At 49.1% G+C, this 22867-nt stretch overlaps 1 protein-coding gene across 1 annotated transcript in view; it reads left to right on the forward strand.

Annotated features, from left to right (window-relative positions):
- Window positions 1–802: 802 nt before the first annotated feature.
- Window positions 803–22867, forward strand: part of SLC18A2 (solute carrier family 18 member A2) — a 40396-nt gene continuing 18331 nt past the window's right edge. The window contains exons 1-10 of the mRNA XM_020891044.2: window positions 803–876; window positions 1357–1492; window positions 3051–3402; window positions 12565–12623; window positions 12924–13007; window positions 13298–13390; window positions 14307–14396; window positions 14506–14549; window positions 14619–14679; window positions 18203–18298. Of these exons, the coding sequence (XP_020746703.1) occupies window positions 1372–1492; window positions 3051–3402; window positions 12565–12623; window positions 12924–13007; window positions 13298–13390; window positions 14307–14396; window positions 14506–14549; window positions 14619–14679; window positions 18203–18298 (1000 nt within the window). The 5' untranslated portion in view covers window positions 803–876; window positions 1357–1371. The remainder of the gene's footprint in view (window positions 877–1356; window positions 1493–3050; window positions 3403–12564; window positions 12624–12923; window positions 13008–13297; window positions 13391–14306; window positions 14397–14505; window positions 14550–14618; window positions 14680–18202; window positions 18299–22867) is intronic.

The following is a 22867-nucleotide window of genomic DNA, read 5'->3' on the forward strand; positions in this document are numbered from 1 at the left end:
ATCAAACTGGGCTCCTGCCCTTTGGTAGTGAAGATGTCAGCTCCAGGTCAGCCACAGACAGGCCCTTTGCCAGTATCCCCGGAAAACATTGAGCAGAGAGCACTGTGGCGCACAGGGCTTGGGCAGCTGCCCACGGGGTCCTTTTATTTGGGCACCAGGCGCTCACCTAGTCTCCAGTGTCCCCTGCTCAGGCGACATGGTCCTCCTTTCTGGGACCTGGACTCAGGGGCCTGGGGCCCTTATATCCTCACTCTCACTGTGGGTATGACGCTGAGGGAGGTCCCCTTCTCCCTGCGGCTTCTCCAGGAAACGGGTCTGTCCGCGGCTGCCCAACCCCAACCTCTGTCCCGGGCACACTCACTCACGAGGCTTCACGTCCTCATGGCCCAGCTCAGGAACACGGAGGCTCAACGAGAGTGTTAGCTCCTAACTGGGGCCAGATGAAAGCACTAATCCCCGACTCCTCATCCTGGCCCCTGAGCCCGGAACCTTTGGCCCCTCAGCCCAGGACCCTTGGCCCCTCGCCCTGGTGTTCCTGACGTCCTCCCTTTGAGACCCATCCGCTTCACCCCGGGCGGGTGTTCCCAGGGCGCACGGCCAAGTGCCTGGACAGGGGCGAGGGTCTGCTCGGGACCGGGCGACTCCGGAGTCCGGGCGCAAAGCCGGGTCCGGGGCGGGGCGGGGACAGGAGAGCTACTGCGCTGGGAAGGCGGAGGCCCGGGCGCCCCAGCCCCCCGCCCCCGCTCCGCGCCGGCCGTGACGTCAGAGCCGGACCCGGTAAACTGAGCGGCGGCGGCCGGGCGCTGGGGTGGAGGCTGCGACCGGAGCCGGCCGGCCAGACGGAGCCCACGGCGGCCAGCCGCAGACGACCCCGAGGTAAGGCCGGCCCCGCTCCCGGCCCGCGGGGCTCGGCGCTGGGGACTGATCGCCGCCGGGACGCGCGGGAGAGCGGGGCCCGGCTGAGGACAGGGGAAGCCCCCCGGAGGCGCCACTCGCGGGGTTCCGAGGGGTCCCGGGAAAGCCGAGGTGCAGGACGTCTGGTGCGCGGGGGGCGCGCGGCCCTTTCCGAGCGCGCAGGGAGTGAAGTGGGCGCGGGCGGCGGAGAGTCGGGCGTGGCGGGGGATCGCGCCCCGACGGCGCTCGCGGGCGTTATTACCCTGGAGGGCAGGTGCCGGTGAGGACGCTTTCGCCGCAGGTGAGCCGAGGGTGGGACGCCGGGGACCGTCTGGCGCCGTCCGGTGCGCGCCGCTCTGCGAGCGCCCCTCCGGCGGCGGGCCGGGCCGGGCGAAATCCGAGCTCTGGGGTCGGGGGAGCCGGCGACCCCGCACGGCTCCTGACCACGCGCCGCGCCCGCAGCCGAGCCCCGGAGCCATGGCCCTGAGCGAGCTGGCGCTGCTCCGCTGGCTGCAGGAGAGCCGGCACTCGCGGAAGCTCATCCTGTTCATCGTGTTCCTCGCGCTGCTGCTGGATAACATGCTGCTCACGGTCGTGGGTACGTACGGACCGGGCGTCCCAGTCCCCGGGGGCGCCCGCCTTACCCCAGCGCGGTGCGGGCAGGTTGGAGAGAATACGTTTTTCAAAAAGACGTTCCCCGCCCGAGGCTGCCTCGTTTAGGCTAGTGGCCGCGTTTGCGGCTTCGTTTTCCTGGAGGTCCGGTCAAAAAACTGTGACATCAGATAAAACCCAGAACTTATGTTTCCTCCTGATAATTTCCTGCTTCCCCTTGTCACTTTCAACGCGATAAAATTAAAAAAAAAATTCTATGAAGGAAGAGCAATTTCCAGGATAATATAATAATTATTACGCCCCCCGAAAAAGGTGGGTTAATAATGTGGTCTGTCACCTAAAGGAACAGGTCAGCATACCTCCCTCCATAGAAGGAAGGGACATTTAAATGTAGTGACTCTGCAGATGACTTGACATGGACACATGTCAGGACTCCTATCAAGAGAAGTTTTAACTGTTGGTTTTCATCTTTTTTGCTGTAATACATTTTTGAACAGCTACATAATTGACACCCAGGTCTCTTAATTAGCCCCATGAACAATGGGTTTGGCACGCATATTTTCCTAAAAAAATCCCAATTTTTAATGAATAAAAATGATTTTTTAAAGGGTCATTTCCCTTGTCTCTGTTTAAGGTTCTCTCTCTGAACAGTTTTCAGAGCATGAGAGAGTCAGGTTTTCACTTCCAGGAATATTGGAGCTTTGGGGCTCATCCCAGTAGAGTAACAAGGGCCTGGGTCCTCCTTTGTCTTGAATCCTCTGTTATACACATGCCCAAAGCTTCGATTACATCAGCTTTCTTTTCCTTTATGAAAGTCTCAGGAAGTCTTGAATTTGTCAAGTTGTATGAAACATTGCCGCTTCCCCCTCAAGTAATAGAAAGATAAAGTGAGCCTGGTGCAGAATTTCCAAATTATTACTTCCTGCAGGTTAATTTTTTTTTTTCTAAGACACATAATGAAATTTAGGTTTCTGTTTTCCTGATTCATTCACTTAAAGGTCTTTCTAGCCTCTTTCTGAGAAGCCCTGGTTGACCCCAGGTCAGCACTGACTAGATTTCAGATCGCATCTTGCTTTCCTTTCCTGCAATATTCCTGTGACGGAGCCCTGTAAGAAGCATAGGGAGCTTTGGGGCTGGTCAGGTCTGCTGGCCCTGAGAGCTCACACAGCCTCTGGGGCTTTGTTCTCAGAGCTTGTTGTTTAGTTGCTCAGTTGTGTCTGACTCTTTGCAGCCCCTTGGACTGCAGCCCACCAGCCTTCCCTGCCCTTCACCATTTCCTGGAATTTGCTAAAACTTAAGTCCATTGAGTCAGTGATGCCCTCTAACCATCTCATCCTCTGTCACCCCTTTCTCCTTCCGCCCTCAATCTTTCCCAGAGCTAAACAACATGAAATTTTTCAGTGTCAGCGCAGAGGCTCCCTTTCCTGAGGCAGACACGCCACTTCTCTGGGTCTCCTTTAGCATTTGACAAGACCACAGTTTTGTTGGCTTTGGTCCCAGGGAGGCTTTCAATGTAATCACCGCTGTCCTGCTCTCGTCCCCAGTCCCCATCATCCCGAGTTACTTGTACAGCATTGAGCATGAGAAAGATGCTCTAGAAATCCAGACCGCCAAGCCTGGGCTCACAGCCTCCGCCTCCGGCGGCTTCCAGAACATCTTCTCCTATTACGACAATTCCACCATGGTCACGGGGAACAACACCGACCGCCTTCAGGGGGCGCTGGTGCACGAGGCCACCACGCAGCGCATGGTCGCTAACTCGTCCTCGGCCCCTTCCGACTGTCCCAGTGAAGACAAAGACCTCCTGAATGAGAACGTGCAGGTCGGCCTGCTGTTTGCCTCGAAAGCCACTGTCCAGCTCCTCACCAACCCGTTCATAGGACTGTTGACCAACAGGTGGGTTATATTGTTTTGGTCAAGGAGCTAAATATTCATCATTTTGTTCCAGATCATTTTGTTTCTCATTCATTGATCAGAGTCTGGAGATCTAAAGCTGGAGGGAAAATCCAGTCTCTTTCACCTTACGTTTCCATCTTGAGGCAGTCGCGATTTCCCATTTGGTGCTCCTTTTCATTGCCACCGTGGCTGTCGTTGTGGGATTTTATGTGCCACGTGGCTTTCTCTTCTCTTCCACCTCTGGTCATGGACTTCCCAACAGACAGCCGAAGTGGTTTCCTTCAGGGCTGGTGTGGTCAAGGCTCGTGTGGAAGGCCGGGTGGGGAACGTGGCATGTGATCCATAGTCCTGCTGATAGAGGAGGCAGCTCACTGACCCCGAGGCCCTGGGCAGTGGATCTTCCCCTGCCGCGTGCTGAGCTGTGTCCACGTGCACACAACGAAGAGAATTTTTTTTTCCCCAGATAATTCAAGCTGCCCACACGAGCTTTATGTTAATCCGGATGTTCTGGAGTCTTTTAAGACCCAGTTATTCTGAATAATGGTTCACATTTCCATTGTTGGTGGCCATCCAGCTAGTATTTGTTCTTCTCCAGCCGAGGTGGTCCAGCTCTGCCCAGTACTTGGGGGCTGCACGCACAGGTCAGGGGGCTTGCAAAAGAGGGGAGGAGGTGTCTGTTGCAAAGAGTGGGAGCTGGTAGAGTGGTGGTGGTGGGCTCGCATCTAAACAGTGTGACCCCAAGAGCAGAGATGTGAAAATCGGTGGAGGGGGGTGGTGCCAGAGTCCTACCTGTGAATCAGGCTTAGAAACACAAACAAAGACAAGGACTAGAGGTGGGAAACAGGGCAAAAGAGGGGTCCAGAGAACTGAGGAGGGCAGCTCTGGGGGGACTGGGCGGGGCTGGGCCGTGAGAAGCCCCACGTGCCAGACGGAGGAGTAGGAGTTGGTTGCAGGAGCACTTGGGAGCCACTAGAGGTTCCAAAACCAAGTTGACGAGTCAGGGAGAGTGAAAAGGGAAAGTATTAGTCACTCGGACGTGTCCGACTCTTTGCAGCCCTGTGGACTGTAGCCCACCAGGCTCCTCTGGGAAGGGATTTCCCAGATGAGAATACTGGAGGGGGTTACCATTTCTTCCTCCAAGATCTGGCCTTTTATTAACATCCTATTCATCATTTCAAGATGGTGACAATAGAGAGGGACCCTGTGTGGCTGAGAGTGTGGCCAACTCTGGAGGGCTGGGGGCTCTATGAGGCGACAAGGCCTGGGGTGGTGGCAGGGGCTCAAAATGGGCACAGCAGGCCTGCCTTCCTCCACACAAGTGGTCCTCTGACACAGAGATTTCTGGGAGGGTACCCATGGTGAGTCGGACGGAAGCACGTTTTCTACCTCTGCGATATGATTTTCTGGACTGGGTGGTGCCATTGGATGCATTTTAAACATCCCAGGCCACATCCAGCCCACAGGCTGTGTGGCAGTGTCATCAGGCTGCTGCGTAAAATGCTAAGCAAATGAAGGCAGGACGCTGGGCCGACTGGGCGCCCGCCAAGAAGCACCATTGTGAAGGTGGCGGTCAGCGGGTCTTCTGTTCTTCAGGAGGAAAACCAAGCAGACCTCCGTGGTTACAGGGTTTTCTTTCTTTTCACACGCCTAAGAGCGCGCCTTAAAATGCATCTGGTATAATTACAGAAAACAGCTCAGGGTTTTGTATTCTGAGAAAGCAAACAGCTCAAATGCTATATGGGAAAATTGAGGACATTATTGTAATAACACCTTGCCAATCACTTGGGCATGACTGTCACTAGCTGTACAGTGCAATACTTAGAAACTCGGCAGAAACGATGTGAGTGCTCCAATCTTCCAAATGTAAATGGCAAATGAAAAGCCTGAAAAAAACCTGCCATTCTCATTTCTAATGCTTTGCTTATGCCAAGGGGCAGGAGCTTGTTTAAAACCAGTGAGACCTTTGCCCTATTATATGCTCCAAATGCTTTGACATTGCAGCCACCTCAGGGGTAAAGAATCTGCCTGCAATGCAGGAGCTGCAGGAGACGCAGGTTTGATCCCTGGGTTGGAAAGATCCCGTGGAAGAGGGCATGGCAACCCACTCCAGTGCTCTTGCCTGAAGAATCCTATGGACAGAGGAGCCTGATGGTCTTACAGTCCATGGGGTTGCAAAGAGTTGGATGTGAGTTAGCACGCATGCATGCAATGCTTGTGTTCGGGCCTCCTAAAAAAAATTATCTTCCAAGACAAAACTAATTTCCTTTAGTGACCTGTGAAATTTAGTCTATTTGTATGGTGGAACTTGTCAAGAACAAAATTTTCCTCCCTAGCTGATTTCTCCCAGCTCTTCAGCAAATTTCAAAATAATCTTCATCTTCTAGCACTGCCTTGTAATGTGGAAATGGAAACAAATGTTAATATCAATGCAGGCAGGCAAAACAATTGAACAAACTCTGTTGTCCCTCCAACATGATCATGATAAGTAATGTTTTCTAATATTTTCCAAGCCCAGTAGATATGAATTTGGGGACTTGCAGCATTTCTGGGCACTCCGCAGCTCTGCTCAGAGAAGTGATAAATATATTTCCGCTTACAGACTCTTCCCTTGTGAACCATTGCAAATAGCCTTTTGATGTAATTTGTGCCAATCACATCCGCAATTACCAACAAGATGTGTGACTCACATTTTCAGGGTTGTAAAGAACTGAGTTTAAAATAGCATTTTACACTTGGTTAATATGTTTCTGATTAAAGAGTAGTTAAAACTTGAAGCATCAGATCTTGAGGAGGCTTGAGCAAAAGCTTTTGGGGCTGTCTTAGTATTTTTATAGTAGTGGTCCCCAACCTTTTTGGCACCAGGGACCGGTTTTGTGGAAGACAGTTTTTCCATGGGTAGGGAATAGGGGGTGCTTTGGGGATGATTCAATGGCATTACAATTATTATGCACTTTATTTCTGTTATTATTACATCAGCTCCAGCTCAGATCACCAGGCATTAGATCCTGAAGGTTAGGGACCCCTGGTTTATAGCCAAAGGGGTTTGCCACTCACAAGGGTAGGCTTCCTTGGTGACTCAGTGGAATGAAATTGCAACCACTCCAGTATTCTTGCCTGCGAAATCCCGTGGACAGAGGAGCCTGGCTAGCTATAGTCCGTGGGGTCACAAAACAACCTAGTGACTAAACAGCAACTCAGGAGGAGAAAGCATTTGTCCAGACTCTGATGATGTCTTCCTCTCTTCCAGTTCTTGCCATCAGCTTACTATTAACCTGGTTTGTACCTTTAGTTATGGAATATAAATAATATAGGTAAAATCCACCTTTTTGGCATCTACTTGGGCTCTCCCTAGGTGCACCAGGCTGAATGAGAAAAAGTCAAAACAGTGAGTTGTTGGATTCTTTTTTTATTCAGTGGGAGCGAGTTTAGGAAAAATCAGCCTGATATGAGGGACCTTGATCCTCCCCCACCTCCCTGGCCCTAGAAAAATATCTTTTTCCATTCCATGATGTGTGCTGGTCCAGCATCCCGGTGTCTCTGCAGTGCTTCTGACAGTGGGGAAAAAAGAAACCTCTTGCATCTCCAGAGATGCGATGGGGAGCTCCTTAGGGATGGGCTGCTTGGAGCCACTCATTTCTAAAGCTTCTTGCTGTAAGCAACACCCACTCTGAAATGAGACACCCAACGTCACACCCATCATAACCCGTTGAACCCCATTGAACATTACAGTCCAGCGCCCCATTGTTTGTGGTCATGATGCTGCCACGTGAGTGGCTTTTGTGAGTGGGTGACAACAGGAGGCAGCCTCCTGTCTTTTGTTTTAAATATTGGGTAAGATCTCAAGTCATGAAAATAAAATATGACGATTCTTGGGAAGTATTTAAGTGCTCATTTGGCTGCTGGATGGTGCAAGTAATTCGTGTTTCATTTCCTCTGTAGGTAGTATATTTTCACTGAATAATTTGTGACCAGATAGGGAACAAAGGACATTTTGACTATGGTGAGGGTGGCGATCACAGGTCCAGTAACACACTTTCCAAAGCCTGTGGGTGTGTGTCTTGACTTGATTGCCATCTTTGAGGCTTGTGTGACTTCTTTTCTAATTCCAGTTCAACTGTTTGTTTCATGATTGCACTTGTGAGTGAAATGGAGTAGAAGGACTTATATGAGCAACAGCTGTTGTCATTTGGCCCAGTAAGTGGATTTTTAAAAAGCATGTTCCAGGGAGGTAAGCAACGTGAAAACCACCTTGACATTTCTCTCTTCCGTAGGTCAAGTTAAGAGCATGGCACTATGGTCTTCACTTGCTTAACATAAGGGGCTTACATAGTAGTTGTATCTTTAGACCCAAGATATTCCAAATGAACCCGACGGCTTGGGAAAGGGTTAACTCCGGGGCCAGGGGGTGGGGAGAGCTCCCTCCTCAGCTTGTCGTTGTCTCAGTGGTCTGCTTTTTATCAAACCAGCGTCAGTGGCTTAATTTATTTCCATAGTTACCTAGTATACTTGAAAGCCAGTTATTCTTCCTCACAAATCTTAGCTCACATCTGAACGACAGGGAGAAAGCCGTAGGGCATGAAATCCCCCCCAGATCAACTGTGTGTTTTTGTGGGTTTTTTTTCTCTAGCTTCAGGCAGTTGGTCTGAGGTGGGTTCTGTAGGAATAAGCAGTGACCTTTTCAAAAAGCGTCTCCATGGACAGGGAAAGCAGCCATTCTGGAAAGGGATCTCCCATCCCAGACGTCGTGAGGATGGAGAGGGTGTGACAGAGTCTTTGCTTTGAAATCAGAACAAGTTGGCTGTGGATTTGGGTCTTTCCCATGGGAGCAGAGCCCTCACGTGACCTGTACATCAAGGAACACACCAGCGAGTAAGAAATTCAAGGCTCATGTAGCTCACTCCACACATAATAACTGAAAGAGACAGACCCAGGGGCTAAACCTAAGGATTTTCTTTTATTTATGAAATGGTTGACCACAAGCTTCCAAGTCCTGTCGGATTTTTTGTGACCCCATGGACTGTAGCCGGCCAGGCTCCTCCCTCCGTGGCATTTCCCAGATAAGAATACTGGAGTGGGTTGCCATTCCCTTCTCCAGGGGATCTCCCCGCTCCAGGGATGGACCCTGTGTCTCCTGCATACCACTGAGCCACTAGTAAGTGTAAAACACCTTTCTCTTGGCTGCTGTTCACCGTTTAGGAGTGTGTTGAGATAATTGAAAAGGGAGATGTCACCTCTGTCTCCTCTGGTGCAGTTCGTTCCCTTCTCTGTCTCCTAATTCTGTGTCCTTGCTTTTGTCACTTACCCAGAGGAGGGACCTGAGACCGATCTTAGCAAGCCTGGGACAAAAGCTTGCATTAATCTCTGTGGTAAAGATAAACTAGTTCGTAGCATTAGAGAACAAGTATTGATTGCCAGTGATAATTTAGGAATATAATGGGGTTTTTCCACTGACTGTGTATGGATACATATTGCATATAACTTTTATTGCTTTGCGCTCTCTTCTAGGATTCAAATATATGATTTTTACTCTTATTCCAATTGAATTAACTGCTCCCTGATGCCCTGTGGAGATGACTGTGGGCCAGGATGACTCACGAGGGGGTGATAACGAGATGCTTGGGTAAAGGTTTGCCGCATCAGACATGGCTCAGCTCAGTAACACTTTAATTGAGATGGCATTGAATTGCGGCAGGAGGCCAAATCAGACATTTATGACTAATGTCAATTGAGACTCTGACCATTTAGGAGACATTGTGGGGAGGCAGAAAGGACAGTGGCCATCTGCCTATCACTCAGTGACCCTGGGGCCTTGGGCAGCTGTCCTGAGGCAGGTGTTCCAGGGGACAGGACAGTCTGAGGGTGGAGAGCCAGGAGCTGCCCAGTGGGCTGCATTTGCCTTGGGGCTGAGCTCCAGAGAAGGATGCTGCCCAGCACTTGCCACTGGGCAACCCTGCCAGTGGCTTGGCCAGTGTTGAAAGAGTAGGCCACACGTGTCTGGTAGTGAGAAGGAAGCACCAGGATCCCAGTGATACCCAAAGCGTCTGGCTTGCTCTGCAGCTGTGGCTGAGTCACAGGCTCCACCTTTGAACCTTGACTTTCTCATCCCAGATGGGGGTTTGGACTGGCCAGCCCCAGTCATGTTTTATTAAAATCCCAAAGCAATTGAGAAACACAGCAGTAGCTGCTGTATTTTTAGAGAAAAACGCAACACCTGGTCTTGGTTAAAAGAATTGTCCATAAGTGCGCAGCCCTCTGGGTACCAAGCCACGTGATACTAACAGGCCCCGTGGACCCACGTTCCATGCGCCCCATGTGAACCTCTGCTTCTGCGACTGGTGTCCCCACCAGAGTGTGTACTGGCAGGACCTGGCCTCCTCGACACTCAAGATTATGCTTTCTGTCCTGAATTTGGGGCAAGTTACTTAAGTCTCTTGAGCCTCCATGTGGCCATCTGAAAATAGGGTTGGAGCCAGCTACCACATGGAGCTGTGACAGTCACAGGTGACTCTGCATGCTTATCATCTCCGGGAGTGCTGGAGCCTCCAGGTCAGAAGGCGCTCACACCAGCTGTGTTCTGCCAGGTGACCTTGGTCAGTGGCCGGGCTGTAGGCTGGATGTAATATTACTGGTATTCCAATAGCTTTGACTTAAGTCAGTGGTCTTCCAGGTTGGATGTTGAAAGGGACAAGAAGCCTCTGTTCATTCCAGGGCAGTTGTGTCTTCGTTCTAACCCCAGACAGGCAATGTTGTTGTTCAGTCGCTCGGTCGTGTCTGACTCTTTGTGACCCCATGGACTGCAAGTGTCAGGCTTCCCTGTCCTTCATCAGCTCCCGGAGTTTGCTCAAACTCGTGTCCATTGAGTTGGTGATGCCATCCAACAATCTCATCCTCGGTCGTCCCTTCTCCTCCTGCCCTCAATTTTCCCCAGCATCAGGGTCTTTTCTAATGAGTCAAATTTTTGCAGCAGGTGCCAAAGTATTGGAGCTTCACCTTCAGCATCAGTCCTTCCAATGAATATTCAGGGTTGGTTTCCTTTAGGATGGACTAGCTTGATCTCCTTGCAGTCCAGGGGGCTCTCAAAAGTCTTTTTCAGCACCACAGTTCAAAAGCATCATTTCTTTGGTGCTCAGCCTTCTTTATGGACATGCAAGAGTTGCTGAGAAAATAAACTGCCTGTGACTTCTCTCTGAGCCTCCTGGAAGTTTCCTTCATCATTTTACATTAGTGCTGTGTTGGATCTGGTGTTGTGAGCAGGTTTCTTTTGCCCACAGAAGTAAGAGCACAGAGCAGTCAGTTCAGGGCTGGTGGAGACAAGCAGCTGTCATTCGATGACATTTGAACTGCAGTTCAGAACCTTGTTATCTTTCCTAGTTCAACAGATTGGCTTCAAAGCCTGCTTTGTGAGTTACAAGCTCACTTCAGGTCACAGTAGAGGGGTCTTTGTGTCGGTTTGTGGGGTGGTGATTGCCTGAGAATGCAAGGATTTTATGACGCTGTTTGTTTTCTGGATGCACATAAAGCAGTTAAAAAATTATATAAGTGTAACCAGAACTTTTAGAAGGTTCTGTTCAAAACCACATATGCCTTTTGGCTACCTGGGGAGGTTAATAAAGTAAGTCTGCAAGGAGAAGGACTAGTTGGAATGGCCCTGAATGGAATTAGCCTTAAGACATCAGACAAGTCAATTTTTCATACCTCATCTGTAACGTGGGGAAGTGGTCTGTCTGCTCTTATCAAATCAGGGAGCTCATGGGTGGAAGTGCTTGGAGAAAGGAGTGTAACCTTAGACGAAGGTATTGTTGATTTTTTATTCCAGCCTGGAGTAGAAGAGCCCTCCCAGGCTGTGTGACTGGGACTCAAGGCTCCGTGTTCCTCATTGGGTTTCTCTCCAGGGTCTGGAGTGTCTAGGGCTGGAAGAAGATGAGGCCTGGAGATGCTCAGGGCTATTTTGGGCTGTGACACAGATCTCCTTTAGGACTGTCGCTCAGCCAGTCCTAGCCCCTGCTTTTTTTCTGCTTTTTTTCCTGGCAGAAAGGAGGACAGGGGCAGGAAGCCACTTCACTCTCATGTACTATCTGTATGACAGGGACCAAGCTGCTTAATCTGCAGAAATGGGTGGGGAAAACAGGAAGAGAATGAGGGATGAAGCAAAATTTCCGAAGCACTTTTCATGTTCCGGGTGCCCTGGTAGCAGTTTAATAGCCATGTCTCATGTCATACCCACTCCACCTCCCCGGTGGTACCAGTGGTGAAGAACCCACCTGCCAGTGCAGGAGGCATAAGAGATGTGTATTCACTCCCTTGGTCGGGAAGATCCCCTGGAGGAGGAAATGGCAACCCACTCCAGTATTCTTGCCTGGAGAATCCCACGGACGGAGGAGCCTGGTGGGCTACAGTCCATGGGGTTGCAAAGAGTGGGACATGACTGAAGGGACATAGCATTCCACCTCTGGGAAGTGGGTGGTGGTCTCTCTTTGAGCCTGGGAGGGCGGGGGGAGGATCTACTTGAGTTAAATGGCAAGGCCAGGTGTCCAGCCAAGGGTGTGATACCCAGACGTTGAGGTCTCCCCACCTGTCTTGTCTGCCTGGTGGCAGAGCCCTGTGCTCTGTGGTCTTATGGAGCAATTAGGATGTTGAGATTTTTGCACAGAAAACAAGGTCTGTCTTTCTTAGCTAGCCTTATCAGGGTCAAGGTGAAGATAGATTTGGAATTGTCCTTGTTTCTTGATGCCTCTTAGACGCACTGCAGTTGTGTCTGCTGCCCATGGAATCTCTTGATGACCTTTTACTAGAATCATTTGATTGCAGCTGTCCCTCTGGGGAAGGTCTAGCCAAGACTATAATTAAAGAAAGTTTTGCAAAATGCTGGAAACAGGGGCTGTGTATTTGAATGTGTTCTGGGTTACTTGCCAAGATTTTATTAACATTTATGCCAGAGAAATTTCCCCTCAGAGTGGCAGTCCCTAAATGTATTCACATTCCAAGACAGTCAAACACCAAAAGGTCAGGGAGGAAGCACCAACTATATGAATTTTTAGAAAAGTTGACCAGACGCTTATCCACCCAATCCCAAAGGCTAACAGGAGAAACTCAATAGAAAGGCTTAAAAAAAAAAAAAATATGGAGCAGTCACTAGGTTCTCTCTGTGGTTCTGTTTTGCAGAATTGGCTACCCAATTCCCATGTTCACAGGATTCTGCATCATGTTTATCTCAACAGTTAGTAAGTGTCTGATGTTTGCCTTCCGAGTTTGGGTCACCGGGTGGGCTCTGACCACTACCAACTGGGAATTGAGAACACAGCTGGGATGGGGGCGGGGGTAGGTATGTTGGCAACAACTGCAGAAAGGGGTGAGGGTCTTCAGGGTGGGTGAGGTCTTCAGAGAGCCAGAGCATGATGTGGTTAATCCAGAAGTACCCCCATCTGGTTAAGGGAAGCCTTCAGAAGGGTCCTGTTTGAGCATATTTGGTCACCATGCCAGCTGGGTCTACACTGACCGTGGCCTGGCCACTCTCTCCGCAGTGTTCGCCTTCTCCCGCAGCTATGCCTTCCTGCTGATCGCCAGGTCCCTGCAGGGCATCGGTTCCTCCTGCTCATCTGTAGCTGGTAAGTGTGGAACTGACCAAGTCCGTGCCCCAGGGGCTTTGGTCTGTGGAAGGACCATGGGCACTGCCTTGGCTGGCGACCCTTTACAGAATGAGCTGGAATAATTCAGGCAATTAGGGTATCGGTGGTGGTGAGTGGTGGGTTTTTGGATGTTGCTTGACCTTATGTTTTGTTGGTCTGGCAGGTGTGGGAAGACCACAGTCTGGGCTGGGGGTGGGCGGGGTTGTGAGTCATGAAGATAATTCTGTTGCTTCCAGAGCTTGGCTGTCACCGTTTCTTTCTCTGATTAGGGATGGGCATGCTGGCCAGCGTGTACACAGATGACGAGGAGAGAGGCAACGCCATGGGGATCGCCCTGGGAGGCCTGGCCATGGGGGTCCTAGGTGGGTGAGGGCCACAGTAGAGGGAAGGGTCTATCCTGTGTTGGACAGTGAGCCCCTTTTCACTCTACTGTCCTCTGTTTCCTCCCTGCTTTCATGGAGTCTTTGAAAAATGGGACGTGTCCTGACCTGGGCAGTTCTGGGCTCCCCAGTCCTCTCTTCCCGATCCAGATGAAAACGAGTCTTGAACAGGATGCCCTGCCAAGGTCCCTGCCCTAGAACATTCTCTGAGTTTCCATCCCACCCGAGGACCTTCCCTCTTTCTGAGCCTGCCTCCCTGACTTGCCCTGGCTGAGCTCCCAGACCAGGAACAGGCACCTCCCCTGACAGATCCAGGTCATCTGCCTCCTCTGTACCTTCCTGACCTTCGTCTGGGAGCCCACAGTCCCTCCCTGTCTGCTGCTTTGTAAGGACCCTGCAGCCCTCCCTGGCCTGTTTTCCTATGCATGTCTGTGCCTGGGCCTTATTTCTCTCTGACCTTTATTTGTGGGGTTTCCCTCATAGGCTCTTGCCCATGTCTCAGGTGTAAAACCACTTAGAGGAGTCGCCAGGGTGGTTTAACACTCCTGAACAGAATGTAGGGTGGTCCTTTCACATACTGTCTGGAACCAAGTAGGGGGCTTCCCAGGGGACGTTTGCGGTAAAGAATCTGCCTGCCGATGCAGGAGATGCAGGAGAGGAGGGTTTGCTCTCTGGGTCGGGAAGCTCCCCTGGAGTAGGAAATGGCAACCCCCACTCCAGTATTCTTGCCTGGGAAATCCCATGGACAGAGGATCCTGGTGAGCTACAGTCCATGGGGTCGCGAAGAGTCGGACACGACTGAGCGTGCATGGAGGGAGAAGCACAAAGAGGAGGGTTCTGGTCGAGGGGTGGTCGGCAGTCCCGGCCTGGTGCCAGCCCCGCTCCGTCTTCCTCGCAGTGGGCCCCCCCTTTGGGAGTGTGCTGTATGAGTTTGTGGGCAAGACAGCTCCGTTCCTGGTCTTGGCTGCCCTGGTGCTCTTGGATGGAGGTGAGTGAGTGAGTCCCCTGGGACCCCTGGCCGCGATCTCGGGGACCTCGGGCTCAGCATCCTTGTGGGCAGGTGCTCGGGGCCATGCCTCTTCTTTTTCCTCCCATAGCCATTCAGCTCTTTGTGCTCCAGCCGTCCCGGGTGCAGCCAGAGGTGAGCAGCAGGGCCAGGTGGGCGCCGTGGTGGCCGCGCGGCCTCTTCTAACCCCTGTTTTCCCGACAGAGCCAGAAGGGGACACCGCTCACCACCTTGCTGAGGGACCCGTACATCCTCATCGCTGCAGGTGGGGCTCCCCCAGCACCCCGGCTCTTCCCTGCCAAGCGGGCGGGGGCGGGTGGCGAGGATCAGTGTTGGGTTTGCTGCTGGAAACACTGGGCTGTAGAAAAACATAAAAGGCACAAAGAGGTCACACGTCAGGAGAAATGTTTTTCTTCTGTCGTTGATTTCTGACGCAGCCAAGCTCCTTTGTTGTTTTGCATCTGGGGCAAAGCAGTCTGCGTCACAGAGATGCCCTCCACGGAGGATGTTTGGGCCAAGCTTGTTCCCTGTGTTTGTGTCAGCGGGCATCACTGTTTGGCCTTGAGCTTCCAGCATGGGTCCGTGGGCTCCCTGCAGGCATCTTAGGTGGGTGGTCTGATTCACCTTGGCATCTGTGGATGGAGACTGACAGCAGGGCACTGGAGGGTGAAGGGGCACGCCCTTTCTGCAGAGGGTATCCTGTGCGGCAGCCGGAAGACATCCTTTGTGTTCTTAGCAGAGATGGGCTCAGAGGATGCCCTGGAGTGCTGTGGTTCTTGGGGGGGATAATGGGCTGTGTCCATCCAAGTGACCCTCCTCCTAGGACCATCCCTGTGACCCAGGCCTGGGACTGCCTCGTGAGGGACCAGCCTTATGTGGCCTGGGCCTGGACACAGGCTCAGCAGCAGCCCTTGGTGTCAGGGGAGCTGTGCAGTGTGGGTTCCCTCCCATTAGGGTTAGGTGTGTCTAAGCAGGGGTCACAGACATGAGGGTCGCAGGGAGCCTGGGCGAGCCAAGGCACAGCCTGCCTGAGGCCATTCAGATTCAGCCATTTTCGAAACCTCAGGCTGTTTTTTATTTTTTTAATATTTAAAATTTTTTATTGGTGTATAGTTGCTTTATAGTGTTGTATTAGTTTTTGCTGTGTGACGAAGCAAATCAGTTAAATGTATGTGTGTGTGTGTGTGTGTGTGTGTGTGTGTGTATATATATATTATATATATATATGTATATGTATACAGTTCAGTTCAGTTCAGTTGCTCAGTCGTGTCCGACTCTTTGTGACCCCATGAACCGCAACACGCCAGGTCTCCCTGTCCATCACCAACTCCCGGAGTTTACTCAAACCCATGTCCATTGAGTCGGTGATGCCATCCAGCCATCTCCTCCTCTGTCATCCCCTTCTCCTGCCCCCAATCCCTCCCAGCACCAGGGTTTTTTCCAGTGAGTCAACTCTTCGCACGAGGTGGCCAAAGTATTGGAGTTTCAGCTTCAGCATCAGTCCTTCCAATGAACACCCAGGACTGATCTCCTTTAGGATGGACTGGTTGGATCTCCTTGCTGTCCAAGGGACTCTCAAGAGTCTTCTCCAACACCACAGTTCAAAAGCATCAATTTTTCGATGCTCAGCTTTCTTCACAGTCCAACTCTCACATCCATACATGACCACTGGAAAAATCATAGCCATATATATATATATATGGCCTTATATATATATATATATCCTTCCTTTTTTGAGGCAAGCTTGGCAACCCACTCCAGTATTCTTGCCTGGAGAATCCCCATGGAGAAAGGAGCCTGGTGGGCTACAGTCCATTGGGTCACAAAAATTCAAACGTGACTGGGCGACTAGGCACATCCCTCCTTTTGTGGATTTTCTTGCCATTTAGGTCATCACAGAGCAATGAGTAGAGTTCCCTGTGGTATACAGTAGGTTCTCCTTAGTTATCTATTTTATACAGAGTATCAATAGTGTGTATATGCCCATGTGGAATCTGAAAAAGTTTGTACAGAGGATCTTATTTATAAAGCAGAAATAGAGACACAGACGTAGAGAGCAAACATTTTGTTATCAAGGGGGAGAGGAGTGGGTGGGATGAATTGCAACACTGGGGTTGACCTATATACCCAGGCTGGTTTTGTTAAGCCATCTGCCGCTGGGTTTGGTTCAGGTGGCACGCATGTGACCCTGGTCTAGACCTTGTCTGTCATACCTGTTGACCAAAGGGTGGTAAGCCTAGAGTGGTGACTGCCTCCTGGAGGGGGCCTTCTGTGTGCCCCCTGCAAGACACAGGGAACATTCCAGAGCTGGGATTCCCCTGGAGCTGGGGCTGTCTGAGCTGGGGGTGAGGACATGTGTGGAGAGAGGTGGGGGCCCAGAGATGCCACCCTGTACCTTGGGGCAGACGTGTGGGCAGGGGTTGCTGCCTGTGACCTTCCTGCCCCTGCCTCTCTCTGACCTTCTCTGACCTGTCTTGTTCCTACGCGACACCCACCCACCATGGAGGAAGTACAGAGACCCAGCCAGCACTCAATGTCAGGCCATCACAGGTCCAGGCAGCCTGGCCAGGGGGAGCGGTTAGTTGCAAGCCTGGTGTGTCTCATTTGTTAGTTTATGGAGGTGACTGAGTGATGACACAAGAGAGGCCAATACCACTAAAGGAAGATTTTGTTAGTTGCATTTCCCAAGAAGAGGGAGCATGCCACACTGCTCAGGGCCACATGGGGAACTGGTTTGGTCAGGAGGCAGAAAGGGGCTGGGGAAAGCCCAGGCCAGATCCTAGGGGCTTCTATGTGAATACCAGGGCAGGGTAAGCAGCTTAGGGTTGGCTAGTTTCAGTAATCCCAGTTTGGGTGCTCTCCCCAGTTCCCTGGGTGAATTTAGGGTGGGGAGGGGATACTGGTGTCCTGGGTCAGAGTTAATAAAGAGGGAGCTCAGAGTATGGGCTCTGGATCACAGGGGAGACATGAACAACCCTGGTTTGTTAGTTTGGTCCTATACTTAATGTCAAATAGACAAATACAGAATCTAAGGAAACACAAAATAGGTGAGTGAAGGTAGTCCAGCCATTTCAATATCATTTTTATGTTCTGTGTTTAAATTTACAAAGAATAAAAAAAAAATCTTTCTTTATCTGTAAGTGCCTTAATTATGGTTGCACGATGTTCTTTGAATCTGAAGTCTAGAAAAGGAGAGGATTCACAGCGCACAGCATAGGAAGCTTTCAGAATAATGGGGACAGCAGTGTGTGTGTGTTTTTCCCAAAGGTTCTGCATTTACAAAGGGTTCTGGTTAACACAGTAATGATGGGTATTTACCCTATAGGTATAGTTGTTTTAAAAGAAAAATTCCTCACCAGCATATTTGCACCGAGTGCACTGGAATTTCAAGCAATCAGGGGCATCCTTAGAAATATCTGTGTGATTGTACAAAATTTAGGAGCCTCAGGTTGCCTGAATCTATGTGTGATCAGTCAGCTGCTGAGTGGCCTCAAGCACATTACTTCCCTAATAAATTGGGAAAGTTTAAACCTGGTGATCTCTAAGCCTTTCTCTAGTTCCAAACTTTATGATTCTGAGATACTAGTTGTCTTAAGTAATAGTAATACTTAAAAGAAACAACCCTCCCCACTATCCCCTTGATCTGTTATTCTTACAAAAGTAGAAGTTCTGGGTATCTGAGCTGATTGTTCTGGCTGTGGGCACATGGGATTTAGCTGTGTTTGGGAATGGTAGGGGACACTGGAGACCCCAAACAGAAGGACACTAACCCTCTTCCTCCCTTAAAGGGTCCATCTGCTTCGCAAACATGGGGATTGCCATGTTGGAGCCAGCCCTGCCCATCTGGATGATGGAGACCATGTGTTCCCACAAGTGGCAGCTGGGTAAGACTGGGCTGGGCACTTCTGATTCTAGAACTGTTGTCCCCAGGGGAGGTCTCATTATTGTAGCCCTGCTGAGCTGCTGGTGGCAGGATGATTAAGTGATTGTTTCTGTTTGACACTTAAGGGGCTCAGTGCTTAGGTTAGCAATGAGCTTTGGGGTTTCTTTCAACTCCAGTTTTTGCATGATGCCTGATAGAGGTGCAGTTAATACAAAGAGCAGAAATGAGAGAGAAAAAATGCACTCAGTATTTCCTCATGTTTCTGAAGCTGAACTATTGTATTAAATATATGTGGACAGCAATCAAATTTATGGAAAAGAGAATAACAAGAAACTTAGTTTTACTTTTCAAGAGGGCTTCCCTAGTGGCTCAGTTAAAGAATCCACTTGCAGTGCAGGAGATGCAAGTTGGTCCCTGGGTCAGGAAGATCCTCTGGAGAAGGAAATGGCAACCCACTCTTGTAATCGTGCCTGGGAAATCCCATGGACAGAGGAGCCTGGCAGACTATAGTCCATGGGGCTGCTAAAGAGTCAGATACGACTTAGCAACTAAACAATTTTTTAAAAAATGGAAATATCATTGATTTACACTTTTTTGTTTGTTTTTGATGTACAGTACAGCGATCCAGTTACACATGCATGCGTGCTTAGTCACTCAGTCATGTTTGAGTCTTCGTGACTCTGCGAACTGTGGCCCACCAGGCCCCTCTGTCCTTAGAGTTTTCCAGCAAATTTCCTCCTCCAGATCTTTCTGACCCAGGGATCAAACCTGAGTCTCTTGTGTCTCCTGTATTGGCAGACAGATTCTTTGCCACTGTGCCTCCTAGGAAGGCCCAAGCATATATATACGTATTCTTTTACATTATGGTTTATTAGAGGATATTGAGTATAGTTCTCTGTGTTGTAGAGTAGGCCCTTGTTGCTTATTTATTTTGTATGTAGTAATTTGTATCTGCTAATACCAAACTCCTAATTTATCCCTCCCCCACCTTCCCTGTTTGCTAACTATGTATTTTGTCTTCTATGTCTAAGTCTGTTTCTGTTTCCTAAATAAGTTCATTTGTGTCAAATTTTAGATTACGCACATAAGTGGTATCATATGCTATTTGTCTTTCTCTGTTTGAGTTACTTCCTTTAGTATGATAATCTCTAGGTCCATACATGTTGCTGGAATGGCATTATTTCATTCTTTTTATGGCTGAGTAGTATTCCATTTTATATATATACCACATCATCTTTATCCATTACAAACTTAGTTTTTAAGAGGATGAATTTTTTAGAGTATTTTTTATTTATAGAGTAATTCATGCTTATTGGTGGCTTCCTTGGTAAGTTAGCTGGTAAAGAATTTGCCTGCAGTGCAGGAATCCTGGGTTTGATCCCTGGATTGGGAAGGTCCCCTAGAGAAGGGAACAGCTATCCAGTCCAGTATTCTGGTCTGGAGAATTCCATGGACTGTATAGCCCATGGACTCAAAAAGAGTCAGACACGACTAAGAGACTTTCACTTTTGCTTTCATGCTTGTTGTTCAAAACCAAAGTACAGGGAACGAGGAAGTAAAATTTAAAAAAAAAATCTCATGTGCATCTTTCCCCTTCTCCCAACCCAGGCCTCTGTGACAGTCACTGTTAACAATTCTGTGTCTTTTCTGGTTCTGTGCCATCCGTGTGAAATGCTTGAAAACCCAACCCATGTGAAATCTTTTCATTTACATCACTGTGTGACCTCTTGTTTTTTCATGTTTCTGTGTCAGAATGGGTAGATTTACTTTTCACAGTTAAATTTTAGTTTTTATCAGAATTACACATGCACATAATTTTTAAGTAAAATATTATACAAGTCATAGTGAAAAGACAGCAGTCTTTTCTGAATGCCTTCTCATCTCCAATCCCTTCCTCAAATTTTGTTCACCCTCAGCTCTTTTAGTTGTTTCTTCTGCTAATTCCTTTGTGTCTCTCAATAACGTGTACACCCTTATTTTTTGATTTTCCAATTTCTGGCTTGTCCACCAGCTTCCTAATATAATAAATGAGGCTTTAATGCCATTATTGCTCTACCTGAGAATATCAAACAAACAACTCACGTGTTTTCTCATCCTCTGTTCTCCTAAACCAGTTCTATAACAGGTTTTGTTTACATTGGCTTTCAGTGTTGACATTACTATCACTGTGTAAATATTGTTCAAAGATGAACTGTATAGGGTTCTGTGATTATTTCCTTTGTGTGTGTGTGTAATCTAGTTCCCCAACTGGGGGTTGAACCCAGGGCCCCTGCAGTGGAAGTGTGGAGTCTTAACTACTGGACTACTAGTAGTTTCTCTCTCTTTTACAAACTGCTTGTTTTTTTTTTTTTTTTTGGAGGTAATAATTGCTGTCTTTCCATTTCCTTAGATTCCTATGTAGCATTTATGAATATATCCCTCAAACTCTCCTGCAGAAATGAGAGACCCTCTAAATATAGCCAAGTGCATTCACAGACCTAACCTTTCTGTGTTTCTGCTCGTTTGTGGACATCTGTTCCACGTCATTCTGTTTTCCTGCTCCAGTCTAGACTTGCTCTCTAGGCCATCCTGAGACTTTTCTCTTCTAACATCTGGGCATCTTCTTTGCCTCTCTTCTGTCCCCTGTCCCCTCCTCTCCTGCATTCGTCTCTTTGGTTTACATTCTCATTATGCTGGAACACATCCTCCAGCAGCTTCCTGAGGGGGGAATGCATGGCAGGTAAAAGTTCTCTGGGATCCTGCATATCTGAAAGTGTCTTTATAGAGGAGGGCATGGCACCCCACTCCAGTGTTCTTGCCTGGAGAATCCCATGGACAGAGGAGCCTGGTGGGCTACAGTCCATAGGGTTTCAAAGAGTCGGTCATGACTGAAGCAACTTAGCACACACACATGCATCCTTACCTCAGTTTTATCCTGATTGACTTTGTCTGTTTGGGTGTATAATCATAGGTTGTAAGTGCTTTTCCTTCAGAATCTTAAAAAAAAATTTTTTTTTGATGCACTGTGTGGCATGTGGGATCTTAGTTTTCCAACCAGGAATCAAACCCATGCTCCCTGCCTTGGAAGTATGGAGCCCCAACCACTTGACCACCAGGGAAGTCCTCCTTCAGAGTTTTGAGGCCACTGGCCTGTTGTCTTCTGGCAGCCAGGGTTGCTGTTGAGGAGGCCAGTGTCCTCATTCCCCATCTTCTGTAGGAGCTTGAAGGGTCTTCTGTTTGTCTCTAGGTTTTGAGTATCCACAATGGTGATTGACAGGAGTCTTGTTTTCCTCCACTCTGCTGGGCATTAGCATGGTCAGCCTCCTCACTTGGGAAACCCCCTTTTTCAGTTCTGGGAGACCTTTTTATATTATTTCTTTAATCCTACCCCTCTTCCATTTTCTCTCTGCTCTTTTCTGGTGCTCTGGTTGGTTGGATGTTGGACCCTACATTTTATACTTTAATTTATCTTGCCTTTCCTGTTTCCAATGATTTCTTCATCTTCACCCTCTAGATTCTATTGAGTTTTTATAATTGGTGTCACGTGTCATACATTTGAAGAGTCCTTTCGTATTTTCTCTGAGTGGTTTTGTGTATGTGTTGGGAGGGTGGTGATGGGGTTGTTGAAAGAGTATCCTCTTACTATTTAGTAGGAAGACTCTCTGCACCTCCTGTTTCAGCCTCCTGTCATAATCTGGGGTCTTCGAACCTCTTCAGTTCAGTTTCTCTCAAGAAACTGTCTCCTGCCAGGTGAACCACTGAGGACGGGGCGGGCGAGGGGGCGGTTCAACCGATCTTAGAACAACCCTCTTTCTGGTTGACAGCCTGCGCTCTCAGCCTTACGCTCACAGCACCTGGAGCCTTCAGCTCCTGAACTTCCTGGGTTCTGAGGCACAAAGGTCTCACTGCCTCTGCCCACTCTGTGTGTGGGTGGAAGGTTCCAGAGCTCTCTGCCATGTCCCTCACTTCTCTCACTTTGGTTGATCCTCCCTCTGGTTGATCCTCCCTCTCACTGCATTTTGCTTTTCCATTTTGTTTCTCCTTGAGCAGAGAGGGGAGGGTCTATAGTTTTCTTTTATTCCTTTACTAAAATTTAAGTGGAATTTAGAAAACTCTGTAGATTGTCTGCCTTGTTTAACTGGATCTGGCTTCCCAGATGGCTCAGTGGTAAAGAATCTGCCTGTAATGCAGGAGATGCATGTTCAATCCCTGGGTCAGGAAGATCTCCTGGAGAAGGAAATGGCAACCCCCTCCAGTGTTCTTGCCAAGAGAATTCCATGCACAGAGGAGCCTGCTGGGCTACTGTCCAGGGGGGTCACAAAAGAGTCAGAAATGACTCGGCAACTAAACAATATCATTCCTTTTTAAAATTTAAATATTTATTTATTTGGCTGGGCAGGATCTTTAGTTGTGGTGTGCAAACACTTAGTTGCTACATGTGGAATCTGGATCCTTGACCAGAGATCGAACCTGGGCCCCCTGCATTGGGAGTGTGCCATCTTAGCCACTGGACCACCAGGAATGTCCCCATCATTCCTACTAGTGATTTCCTTCTGTTCTGTGTTATGATTATACCATACATTTTCTACCT

The sequence above is a fragment of the Odocoileus virginianus genome, chromosome 7 (assembly GCF_023699985.2).
Source record: "Odocoileus virginianus isolate 20LAN1187 ecotype Illinois chromosome 7, Ovbor_1.2, whole genome shotgun sequence".
In the NCBI taxonomy this organism is placed as follows: domain Eukaryota; kingdom Metazoa; phylum Chordata; class Mammalia; order Artiodactyla; family Cervidae; genus Odocoileus; species Odocoileus virginianus.